The following is a 13,215-nucleotide window of genomic DNA, read 5'->3' as shown; positions in this document are numbered from 1 at the left end:
CCGTGTTCTAGTAATATACCGCTGTCGAAGTCACTCTCACAAGTCTCAGCGCACAGGCTCATACTCAAATCACAGAATGGGTCATGTAAACTCACAGATTGTGAGTGATCTCCTTGGCTTGGGTGCATACAGGAAACACATTCCAGTCACTCATACTCGGTCAGTATCGCTGTTCATCCACGGCACTGCCCTCGTGCTCGTGCAGGAACCTCTACTTGTGATGAGAATGGAAGAGAAACGAAAGTTTTTCCGATCGATGGGGACAATGAAATTTCCCATTTCACAAGCAATGGTACATTGTGACGGGAAGTGGGAGTTGTGCTAGGAGCTGAGAGCGAGATATAACAGTGTATTGCCTATGACGTCATAGATATCCCACCGGAACTTCACAGCATGGACAAATAGAATCACGCAACCACATCACTACAGTTGCCTTTTTTTGTGAAGCGAGACTACGCATATGTGACAGGAAAAATGAATGATTCCCAAAATAATATCCACCAACCCGTAAGGGCGGGTGGGACACTGTTATATCTCGCTCTCAGCTCCTAGCACAACTCCCACTTCCCGTCACAATGTACCATTGCTAGCGAAATAAGAAATTGCGCATCGTAGCTTCAAGCTTCGATAAAACAGTTTAGCCCCATCCCTCACACAAGGAAGGCAACAAAGAGGCATCTTTGGATTGAGGGGTGCTGGTTTTGAAACAACTGGTTTGAAGCTCAAAGTAGAGCTGGTGTTAGCTCAGAGCAGTGCTGCAGTTAGCTCATAGCAGAGCTGCTGTTAGCTCAGAGCAGAGCTACTGTTAGCTCAAAGTAGAGCTGCGGTTAGCTCAAAGTAGAGCTGCTGTTAGCTCCAAGTAGAGCTGCGGTGCTCAAAGTAGAGCTGCGGTTAGCTCAAAGTAGAGCTGCTGTTAGCTTAAAGTAGAGCTGCGATTAGCTCAAAGTAGAGCTGCTCTTAGCTCAAAGTAGAGCTGCTGTTAGCTCAAGGTAAAGCTGCTGTTAGCTCAAAGTAGAGCTGCTGTTAGCTCAAAGTAGAGCTGCCGTTAGCTTAAAGTAGAGCTGATGTTAGCTCAAAGTAGAGCTGCGTTTAGCTCAAAGTAGATCTGCTGTTAGCTCAAAGTAGATCTGCTGTTAGCTCAAAGTAGAGCTGCTGTTAGCTCAACGTAGAGCTGCAATGCTAAATGGATGTAATATAGCGCAAGGCAGAGCCGCAGAAAATAGCTAGATAACACCAGTTGTGAGAGTGGAGCCGATTAGTGGGTACGATAATTATAATGATGGTGTGAATAAGTAGGATAGGGAGGGATGGTGGGAAAAGAAACACTGCTGAAGCACGATCCGTTGTCTGGAAGAGCACAACAGGGCAAGCAAGATTTGTTTTCTTTGCAGCAAAATGGGCTGGTGCCATTTGTGATTACGCAGCAAAACAAAGCGCATGACGTCAGTCTTGAATGCAGTACAAAGCAATGCAGTGCAGTGTGTGCGCTAGTTCGGATTGTTGCTAACAAGTACTAGCACAGCTAGTACACCATTAGCCCATCCCTCACACAAACAAGTCAACAAAGAGACATCTTTGGATTGAGGAGCGCTGGTTTCGAAACAACTGGTTTGAAGCTCAAAGTAGAGCTGGTGTTAGCTCAGAGCAGAGCTGCAGTAAACTCATAGCAGAGCTGCTGTTAGCTCATAGCAGAGCTGCTGTTAGCTGAAAATAGAGCTGCTGTTAGCTCAAAGTAGAGCTGCTGTTAGCTCAACGTAGAGCTGCTGTTAGCTCAAAGTAGAGTTGCTGTTAGCTCAAAGTTGAGCTGCGGTTAGCTCAAAGTAGAGCTGCGGTTAGCTCAAAGTAGAGCTGCGGTTAGCTCAGAGCAGAGCTGCAGTAAACTCATAGCAGAGCTGCTGTTAGCTCAGAGCAGAGCTGCTGTTAGCTGAAAATAGAGTTGCTGTTAGCTCAAAGTAGAGCTGCTGTTAGCTCAACGTAGAGCTGCTGTTAGCTCAAAGTAGAGTTGCTGTTAGCTCAAAGTTGAGCTGCGGTTAGCTTAAAGTAGAGCTGCGGTTAGCTCAAAGTAGAGCTGCTGTTAGCTCAAAGTAGAGCTGCGGTTAGCTCAAAGTAGAGCTGCGGTTAGCTCAAAGTAGAGCTGCGTTTAGCTCAAAGTAGAGCTGCTGTTAGCTCAACGTAGAGCTGCAATGCTATATGGATGTAATATAGCGCAATGCAGAGCCGCAGCAAATAGCTGGATAACACCAGTTGTGAGAGTGGACCCATGAAACCAGCACTTCGTTAGCTAAGCACTATTGACGCACAGCAAGGGTCAATTAATGTCTGCACAGGCAAGCATTGCGCAGCTAGAGTTCAGTAGCTCATTACTCACCCGAGTTGGGGATCATGGCATCCATGACTTGGCAGCAAGCCGGGACGATAGCTGGCGCTTAGCGCTTGTTGTAGTCCGGATGTAGCAAAGACACGCATCGCTCTTTCCACTGACCTGCCACTCGGAAGAAGGAGTCGGGGGCACCAGCCATAGCAGCGGTGGTGGCTGCACCAATGTGGACTGAATGCCCGGAGTAGTTCGACTGGGATGGTACACCGGCCGCCGCGACAAGAGACCGTACTGTTACTGTGAATGACTGCCTGGTCAGCTGCTGTCTGTTCGAGAGTACGAACAAGAGTTGCTCCGGTCCCTCGCGACGAGTGACAAATGTGTAGCTACCCATGGCACGGACCGGGCAGTACGGCGGTACAGACGGGTCAATACCACTAGTAACCCCTTCACCGAATGGGTCCGTCTTGGATGAAAGCAGGAAGAGTTGCAGGCGTCCGTCGCCAGGGGAGCTAGTACAGCCCCGTGTGATGCCATTAGTGAATTTGGCACACCGAAGAAATCCAAAGAAGTAGCATGGTGGCTTGGTAGAGCAGCTTGTCATGGCCATTCAGGATACTACTTTTCCGGCGTGCATCCGTCAGGTGCCGTAGGGTTGGCATAGTTATAGGAAGGCGAGGGGTGAGTACAGCCGTACCATGGCATCGCTGGATGCCCTTCAACACCCTCTTCAGAAGCCACACATCTACTAAAAGGGCCGGCAAAGCCATTCTCATGGTGGGCTTTACGCACCGCACTCACATACACAGATACAGTTCAGGGCACACTGATCATAGTTCACGCATGAATGTGTGTCCAGGAACGATGACTCGGGCAGCAAAAGCGAGCTTCCCCAGGAGGGGCTCGAGTTGACACTGGCCGATGCTGCGTTCGCTGATAGTAGCCATGAGTGGCGCACGGATCTCGGACAGCTTGTCCTCTGGAAGCCGAGCTTCGTGGCGCTCGCAGTCTAGGACAATACCAAGGAAGGTCAAGGATGGTGATGGCCCTTCGAGCTGTGATGGAGCAAAGAGGAATGCCGAGATACGTGAATACCCGGAGGGGGATGGTGAGTTGCTGGTTGACTGCAGCCAAACCAGTAGAGATATCGAGAAAGTCATCGAGGTAATGAAGCCGGCGGTCTATAGCAAACTCGTGCTGCATGATCCAATTGACTGCTGTGGCTACTGAGTCAAAGACGGCTGGGCTGGAGCGGAGGCCGAAAGGCAGAAAGCGCTCGTAGTAGTAGGAGCCTTCCCAGGGAAGTCCTGACGGCGGACTGGGATCTGCCGAAATGCACTGCGTACATCGTGCTTGGACAAATACACAGGCTGTGGGCATGACATGATGATGTTGATCGCGTTGTCAATGCTCACGTAGTACAGAGAGAGCGGCTCGGCAGGAATGCTGTCGTTCGCGCCGGTGCCTTCCGGACTAGACAGATGGTGGATCATTCGCAGCTTGCCGTTCTTTTTGGGGATAGCACCAATACCAGATGGAGGTGACGGGAATGGGCCTGTGGTCTCGCTGCGGGCGCAGGAAGCAGCTAATTGCTCGGATATAAAAGCCGAGTGAGTGAAAGCCCAGGGCAGATTATTAGAGAAAACCGAAATGTCGTGTTGGCCGGCTGATCCAAGAGTAAAGCCACGGCGCAGGCCATGGAGAACATACGCAGCACATGATTGATCTGAGTGGTTACGTAACAGGCGGGCAAAGTGGTCAGCTAGCAGTGTGGTGTCTGCAGCGTGTATAGGAAAGAAGCTATGAACCGAGTCAAGCGATTCAGTAGCCATTCTGCTAGGAGCGGCGGGGTGGCCGACTGGCTACGTGCTGCTGCTGGTTGCACATGATGCATGGGTGGTCCTTGCCGCACTGGCTGCAGGTGTGGGAGAAGCGGCACAACGACGAAGAACAGCGACCTTCATTGAAGTTGCGGCAAATTTCTTGGCCGTCGCTGGTATGGTTGCGACCGTTGGAGGTAAATGCTGCTGGCTTGGGGACGAAAAGGACACAAGCCGCCCCTGGATGGACCGTCTTACATTGAGCGCATTTTGGGTGTGCATGGCCTGTGAAAGCTATCTGCCATAGGTTCACGTCGATGGTGTCCAACCTCTTCGTGCCTGGTTACTGGGCCACGAGCATCCGCAGCTGGCGGTCGTACTCTAGCCACGCGCTTGGGAAGAACTGGCGGTTCGCAGTCAGGATCAACTGCTAGTATGCAATCAATCAGTTCAGCAGTTTAGCAGTGCGGTGTAGGGAAGCAGCCGTGATAACAGACATGTATGTGGTCCATGCCTCGAGCCGGGTAGCTGTATAATTATTGTGAACCTTGCGACGCACCTGCTTCGTGTCATCCGACTCAATGATATTTAGCTGGCTATCGTTATTCGGGCAGTGCACCAGCCGGAATGTTGGGCCGGAAGTGTGCAAGAATTTCAGGCAACAAACTTGAAAAATCTACGAACTCCCCTCGCAAGATACGTTCTTACACAGCCTTGGGCACAGCTGGTGCAGGTGGCTGATCGGGTGGGTTACAGGAGCTTGGCCTGGCATAGTGGCGGCAGCAGCCGCATTGCCTTGGCCTTGGGTGCGGAGCAGCACAATGCTCTCCGATTATAATATAATGGCGGCCGACAAAGCCGACTACACCTCATCCCATACGAACGCGCAGAGATCCGTTGAGCCCGCGTCACCTGAGCTGGCGGAGGAGGCATTGGTGCCAGTCGGGCTTCTGGGCTCGCGAGCCGTGTCCGCACTGTCATGTTGCTGATTCTCCTGGCCGGAGCAGACCTCACTACCAGGGGCTAGTTGTGCCAGCAAACGGTCCTGTAAAATACTTTTACTAAGTTTCCTTTCGGATTCAAGCCGCGCTGAGAAAGCTCGCCGCGGAGGGCTTGGCAAGGCATTGCCTTGACAGCGTCGACAGTTAGGTCAGACATACTGAAGAAATACAGTGTCGAGGCGACACTCGGGCTGGCAGCAAAGCTACGAAAGGGAAAGAAACACTGCTGAAGCACGATCCGTTGTCTGGAAGAGCACAACAGGGCAAGCAAGATTTGGTTTCTTTTCAGCAAAATGGGCTGGTGCCATTTGTGATTACGCAGCAAAACAAAGCGCATGACGTCAGTCTTGAATGCAGTACAAAGCAATGCAGTGCAGTATGTGCGCTAGTTCGGATTGCTGCTAACAAGTGCTAGCACAGCTAGTACACCAGTATTCTTCAATGCGCACAAGACACAATACAGATACCGATACCAGCAGGTCAGGCTATTGCCTAAACCCCGGAGCTGAGAACGGCTGCACTGTAAATGGCTGCCGACGCTGATGCCAGACCCCCCCCCCCTGAATGACCCTAAGAGGGACGGCTATGTGCTGTCCGCCGTACGCCACGATGCGGAGCGCTCACCTACGCCAACACATGTTGTACCGAGCAGAGCTCCCGTACTGGAAAAGGCGGGAAACACACTTGCTAGAGAGGCAAAGCCCAGTCTTGAGCCGATACGGCGAACAGCATCCGCCAGTCCAGACCTCCTTTGGCACTTATATCCACACCGCCACTATGCTGCGTAGCTGGTGTCCACTCCTTGACCGTCCTGTTGCTCTGGTGGGGAAGCATCCGGCTTCGGTTAGCATAGCCACGACCAGCTCGGCTATATTGAGTCTGGTTGTATGGGCTGGTGCAAGGCTCGTACCGGGAGTCACCGCCGTACCTGCTGACCCCAGTACCTCGAAAAAACTGGCTTTCACCCGCTGACGCCCCTCCAGAGCCAGACTTGCTGTCGCTCGACTGCGTCCTTGTATTGTTTCACAACCAAGCCCAGCGCCTCCTGGGACTCTCCCTTGGACTGGATGCGCTCCAATAGTTCCGGGCCGAACAGGGCCATGCCCGCTTTATCAAATGGCTCCTCCGCCATGGGCACCAGGCTCTTATCAAGATGTTCTAGGAACTCTTGGCGCTTCAGCACCGAGAGCTTACTGTTGGCATTGCCCAGCAGAGACAAGCCAGCCAGTTTTTCAGATGAAAATGATGCAAATGGTGCTGAATTCTCCTGGTTTCTGTTTTGACTTCTACGACCTATACTTAGTCCAAGCCCCTGTTGTCGTTGGTGTGTGCATGGGGTTTGCCTCCGTGTTCTCCGCTGCACTCACGTCATGCCAAGCACGGACTGTTACATGTTTTTCAAACATTCACGTTGTCCTTCTCGCAAGTGCTTCTTCCAGAACTCTTTTCCCTTACAACTTGAAGAACAGTTGCTCTGTGTGTGTGTGTGGGGGGGGGGGGGTTGTTGTTTCTTGTTGTTTTTTATTTGAATTCGCAATACCAAACGGGCAATAAGCCCAATTACATGGAACGAATAAAAGAATGCTAAGAATGAGGCATTGGGGTGGATATATTTCGAGTGGAAAATACTGATCACGGGAGGTACTACAAATAGGTACAATGAAAATCTGAAAAGGCCATGGTACTGTCGTTTACCATGCTGGAAGCAGCTACATGGAGAAGGAAAAACAACAGGAAAAACGTTTTATCTCATGCATTGGACAAACAGAGCTAACAGGAAAAGACCGTTCGTTATAATATTATGCCTATACATACTGTCCATGTGTGTGGGGGGGGGGGGGGCATGTCACTGTTTCTCTTCTTTAAAAAAAAAACGTTTATGGCCTGAGAGTGAGGGGGGGGGGGAGGTGCATGTCACTGTGTCTCTTCTTTAAAAAACGCTTATGGCCTGAGAGTGTACGGGTGAACGGCTGCTGCGAAATCGGCCACGGCTTTGCAGGAACGTACACTGGCTGGCAGAGTGTTCCACAGCGCAGGTCCACGGAAGAACGGTCGGCGAGTGCCTGTATTCGTCCTGGCCAGCGGGAGAATGAGCCCGGCGTTGGCTTGATGTCGAGTTGGGGCCGTGGTTGCGGCCGTCAGCTGCTTTGAAAGCACTGTACTACATTGGCCGTTCAGGCCGCGCCAGATGAGATCGAGGAGTCGGTGGTGTTGTGTCTCCTCGATTTTGCGGAGGGATATGCTCTCCCTTTGGTGGCTTACCGAAGATGTGGGTGGTAGGCTGAACACAGCGCGGATGGCACGGTTCTGAAGACGTTGGAGTTTCCCTAGAGCAAAAACTGAGAGGGACGTGCTATAGGCCACACTTCCATATAATAGGTCGGGCATCACAACGGATTTTAGGTACTGGACCCTGGCCTTCTGGGAAAGGGATTGCCGGGCTCGCCACAATGCTCCGATTTTCCTGTTCACCTTCGCTGTAACATCGTGGATATGGTGGTCCCAAGTCAGTTGCTCGGTGATGGTTAAACCCAAGTACTTGGCCGCAGTACAAGCAGGTAAGCGGGTCTGATGGCAATTTACAGCGATACTGGTTTGCGCATCCCTCCCACAGATGGACAGAACTTGACTTTTGCGTTCATTCAATATCAGGCCGCGGTTTTCGAGCCAGTCGGCCAGCGCAGTGACGGATGACGAGAGTCCCAGTGAAAAAGTTGCCGTGTTGGAACCACTTTTGTATAGTGCAATATCGTCAGCAAATTGTATGCTAGGGGTCGGGTGAGCTACTGCAGCTACCGCTGGGGTGTATATATTGAACAAGATGGGCCCCAATACAGATCCCTGGGGTACTCCACTTGTGCATACTGTGATGTTGCTCAGTTCGCTACCGATGCGGACTTGTTGTGTCCGGTTTGTAAGGTAGCTAACGAGCCATTTCATCACCATACCGCCAATTCCAATTTCAAAGCAGTCCTGGATCATAATTGCATGCCGCACTTTGTCAAATGCCTTCGACATGTCAAGGAAGCACACTCCAGATGAGTCCTTCTTGTCTCGAGCCATTTGCAGCTGATCAACCAGTAAGGCTAGTGCATCACCCGTCGAGTGCTGCCGGCGAAATGCAAACTGAGTTTCCGGGATAGCGCCGGTGTGGTTGAGATGCCGTACAAGCTGCCGCTGGACCAGCTTTTCCAGCAACTTTGACAAAATCGGAAGTAGCGACACTGGCCTATAGTTTGTCAGAGGGGTTGAAGAGCAGCGGAAGAGCTCTCTCGTCGGGATTGACTGATAATATTTTGTATAAAACGCCTCACGACAATTTTTTCCCACTGAGAAACCTCCTGATTGTCCACGTCTGAAGACAACCAGTTTGTTATCGCACAAGTAGATCACGTCCAGGCCTGCGTCCCGCCATGGACTATTGCCTTGTGACACCGTACAAATGACTTCATTAAGAAGATCCTTTCTTTTCCACCGCATGCTGACATCTAGAACTTTGCGTGAAAACTTTACCTATGCTGGCTTCCACTCGTGCCATCGTCCCTTGGACAAACCCAGAAAACTTGAGCATGAGTGCTCTATATTTCCAGTATCTGTTTGGTACCTGGACACATCTCTATTCTTACCAACTTCTGCCTCCGGCTTTCCGTAAACTAATGAGGAACCACGCCAAGGTAAAAAAAATAGAACAATTCTTAACTCACTCGTTCCGGCGATGTCAAAAATTCCGGACTGTCTTGAGATGCTGCAAGTTCCTTCTCCTGTCTTTGCGTGGGTGCACCCAGTCTGGCCATGTTTGAGCTGGGCATTTCTGATAAAGAAACAAGCAAAGTGAATATTTTAAACTATAAGGAACCTGGATAGAGGGAAGGACAAAATTTTACGATTTACGACTAATGGTCCGGCAGTGAAACCAGATATTTAAAAAACAGGGAAATGGTTGGTGCTAGAATGATGCACAAGTTAGGCACTACAAAAAGTAGTTCCACAATACGAAAATTCAACCTTAAAGATTGTGATGACTTGTAAGGTGTGTCAATTGTATTTGTTGGTGCAAGGATGAACATAATTTTAGGAGTTGATCGTCTCATTATCTCTATCTGACTCTATATTATCTGGTTACTTTGGTGAACCATTAGTCATAACTCGTAAAATGTGTTTTTTCCCTTTTATAAATGGATACAATTGGCAACACTACCTGGGCCGCAACACAGAAAGCAAGGTGACTTGGGAGAGCATGTCACAGCTTGGTTTTTTGACCCGAGCAAAGCCTTTAAATGATTTTCAGCTTTCTTCAGCACAAAGTCAAGGTGGGCTGTCCATCTTTGGTCATGCTGAAAGGTATTGTCGAGGTGGCAATGTTGCAGGACATTTCTGAGATGTGCATTGTTTAGCTCTATGCTTGGGAGATAGTGGGGGGGGGGGGGGGGTCCCTTCCGTTTTAGCAGTGTTGATTGGGAGATGCCAGCGCTCCAATCATCCAACGGCGGCTGACACACTGCCCTTCAGTTGCAGTTCGCGGTGTGCTGGAACAGACGAGGGCTGCGTTGTCGGCAAACTGGCTGCACCTGGTGCTAGCGTTTATTGAAAGCGGCAGGCAGGTCGATGGTGCATACCAGAAAAAGCAGTGATCCCGGGACTGACCCCTGAGGCACTCCTGCTGGGATAGGGAGAAAGGCTAATGTAGTGGTCTCAAACTCGCACTTGCTGCCTGCGCCCAATCAAGTATGCAGAGAACCATCGCAGTGCTGCTTCCTGGACAGCATAGTGTTTGAGTTTAGCCATCAGCCCGTGATGCCATACCCGGTTAATATTCTCTTTAGGCTCAAATCAACTCTACACACTAAATCACTCTCTCTCTCTCTCATTCACAAAACACATTTCATGCCTATAATTGAATATCAATGCATTGCTGTCACCCCGCTCTCAATTACAGCCCTTGGCCGCCTTGAGCGAATCCAGGGCAAGGCGGCCAGATTTTGCTTCTGTACCTTCCTCTTCACTCATCTGAATCATTTAAGCCCTTTTACCGCTACAAGGGTGTGCTATTCAGCTACTGGACAAATCTGCTAAAAGTAAGGCAAAGAGGAAACTCCACAACTTTGTGCTCCCGGCAAACTGGGCCTTTGAACTTTTGGGAAATGGAGACTAAGACTACTACCATCACATTGACTAACTTGATAAAATCTGGGGGGGGGGGGTACGGGGTGTCCCCCGGTGAAAAGTTAGGAAAATGCCTTGCCGTTGGGGCCCCAGGACACATTTTTAACTGTCCACACACATGCAAGCACGCGTGCATTTTACAGCCACATGTACAATGACTGGCCAAACGCGACCAGGAAGCGCCGAATGGCCAACTGGACTAAAAAGCGCTCAAAATAAAATAATCGGTTTTCCCTCTTTGAGAATAAAATCGTTCGGTTTGTCCGACAGGTGATCAAAAATCGGACGCTTTCCGAAAAATCAGAGCAAGTGGCAGCCCTGAGACAGATTTGCCATCCGTACAGCGTGACATGCAGCAGCTATTGCAATAGCCAACATAACTCATCGTGAGGCATAAAGCTGTGGCTCATGATCAGTTGACTGAATGCAATTCAAAAACTACATGCAAAATCCAGTCACTTATGCATCAAATGTTGCACCGAAAAATGTTGGTGGTGCAAGGAGAAGCTTGTGACAAGTGATCACATCTGCTTTTCCTTGTCAGAGTCAACAATACACTTTGTTCTGCAGAGTTGGAAGTGGTGTTGGAGTAGGAATTGCTGACTAGACGTCGCGGAGGGGCGAGCTTTCCTGTGCAGGTATGAGTTTGGACGTATTTCAGCATGGTCGAGTGGAAAAATTCAAAATTGTATATTTCAAGAAAACCCTAAAAGGATGATGGGGGCCATGTCATCAGTGCTAGAAGAGGTGTTCTACTATCTGCATGCTCAAGTAATAATTCAAAGAAAGCAAACTGTCATCATTTACTGTTGCTTTGTACACTATTGATGTCTTCAGCCAACCACCATCAAGGGGGCACTGTGTGGCGCTACGACAGTTACAGTCTTGGCAGGGTGGTGCTGCTGATTTGTGTTTGTTGTTGGCATTGATAATGCTTCAGACGTTTTACATTCAGCTGAAATTGACCTTTACTGTGTTTCTGTAGATTACATTGTTCAGTGGTGAGCCTTTCGGGAAGTGTTTATCAATGAGACATAGGAATTTTCCCGTCACATTTGTGGGTACGTTTTTGCTGAACGGAGGGGTGAACAACATGATGTTGCTCTGATGGTTTAATATGGCCGCCCCTCTCTACAATGAGGCTTTCCACGCCAGTGGATATGAGGAGGAGGTTGATTACAAATGCGAACAGAAAGAAGGGCGGGGCAAGAAGAGGAGAAACCGCATCGACAAGCGGAATATGTGATTTCAGGGTGCATGCATCTGCATGAGCGCGCAAAAACTCACACATCAAATTCCATTGATTAAGAATGCTGCCAAGATGAATGGCTGGTGCCATAACACCTCAGTGCATACCAATTGGGAAATCATTCAAGTCTATTTCTCATTCACCATAAAGCTGATGAAACGGGACGAAGGAACCTGTACGGATGGCTGGGGTGACCTGTAGACGGTCTTACTATCCGTACAGTATGACATGCAGCAGCTATTGCTATAGCCAACATAACTCATCACGAGGCACCCCTTCGAATGTCAACTAGGCAAAACTCACCTGAATAAGTACGAGGTGCTGGCAAAGTTGATTTGGTTTCGGTTGTTCCTGGTCCCAGCTTTGCTGTTGCTCGAGGTGCCCATGATGCTGTTGCTGCTATAGGTGCTACTGCTTCTGCTGGTGTTGCAGCTACTGCTGGTGTTGCTGTTACTGCTGGTGTTGCTACTACTGGTGTTGCTGTTACTGCTGGTGTTGCTACTGCTGGTGTTGCTGTTACTGCTGGTGTTGCTACTGCTGGTGTTGCTGCTACTGCTGGTGCTGCTACTGCTGGTGTTGCTGCTACTGCTGGTGTTGCTGCTACTACTGGTGTTGCTGCTACTGCTGGTGTTGCTGCTACTGCTGGTGTTGCTGCTACTGCTGGTGTTGCTGCTACTACTGGTGTTGCTGCTACTGCTGGTGTTGCTGCTACTGCTGGTGTTGCTGCTACTGCTGGTGTTGCTACTGCTGGTGTTGCTGCTACTACTACTGTTTCTCCTCCTCCAGGCCCTCCTCTTGCTGCTGCAGTCCTGCTTTTCATTGGTGGAGACAGTGGTGCTAATTGCTGTCCAAGTGGCACTGGATTTGTTGCAGTCGGGCTGAATGGATACACTGCAAATTCTGCTGACGCAGCTTCTGCTGTTGTTTCTTTCTTAGTTGGCATGGTTACAGGTGGGTCTGCTCTGACTGCTGTGACCTTGACGGGTTCCGGTTGCTCAATATCAACACTGGAGGGCAATTCTGGTCATGTGACACAATGAATACAAAGAACGAAGAACACCGCAACAATCATGACAACGTCATAATACAAAGCTTCAGAGAGCTCACTGGCATCGCCAGGACTTGAAGCAGGGAACCCTGCCCTTGCACTAGTGTTTTTATCATTTCTTTGATACCAATATCTGCCCCGATACCAATGTCTTCCCTAACCCATACAAATATCTTCCATTGCGCGAAATCACGCGACACCTGTACATTTTCGATCTGCGGGATGAAGATGACGACGTCCATGCATCAGGTATCAGGGGGTAGTAAGATACTGGTATATTACTACTCCACGCCTCAAATCGTGCTGTCAAGCGTATGCGGGGGAGTGTAGCATGCCATCCCTTACACTTTCCAGCTCAGGGTTACCCTCGCTACCAATGGACGAAATTTCAGGGTCACAGCTTGCGCAACGGCTTTGTCCTGTGCGAATGGCCACTCGACATACTCAGCACAAATTTTCTATTGCATGCATGCACAAAATGTTCAACTTTCGTATTTTTGGCGACTTTACCACCGTCGTGGAGGCTGGTTGGTGAGGAGCAGGTAGCCATCCCTTGTGGAATCAAACACATGGTTCCACAGTGTGGCTGATTCCGCAAGAGCCAGGTCCATACGAGG

General features: G+C 49.8%; 1 protein-coding gene across 1 annotated transcript in view; it reads right to left on the bottom strand.

The window, feature by feature from the left end:
• LOC135829923 (uncharacterized) overlaps nucleotides 1–13,215 on the bottom strand; it is a 176,955-nt gene that overhangs the window by 105,370 nt on the left and 58,370 nt on the right. The window contains exons 16-17 of the mRNA XM_065342302.1: nucleotides 11,854–12,570; nucleotides 8,843–8,949 (exon numbers count right to left, since the gene is read on the bottom strand). Of these exons, the coding sequence (XP_065198374.1) occupies nucleotides 8,843–8,949; nucleotides 11,854–12,570 (824 nt within the window). The remainder of the gene's footprint in view (nucleotides 1–8,842; nucleotides 8,950–11,853; nucleotides 12,571–13,215) is intronic.

The sequence above is a fragment of the Sycon ciliatum genome, chromosome 13, assembly GCF_964019385.1.
Source record: "Sycon ciliatum chromosome 13, ocSycCili1.1, whole genome shotgun sequence".
NCBI classification, from domain to species: Eukaryota; Metazoa; Porifera; class Calcarea; order Leucosolenida; family Sycettidae; genus Sycon; species Sycon ciliatum.
The sequence above is the reverse complement of the archived record's forward strand: the minus strand, read 5'-3'. Positions and strand labels throughout refer to the sequence as shown.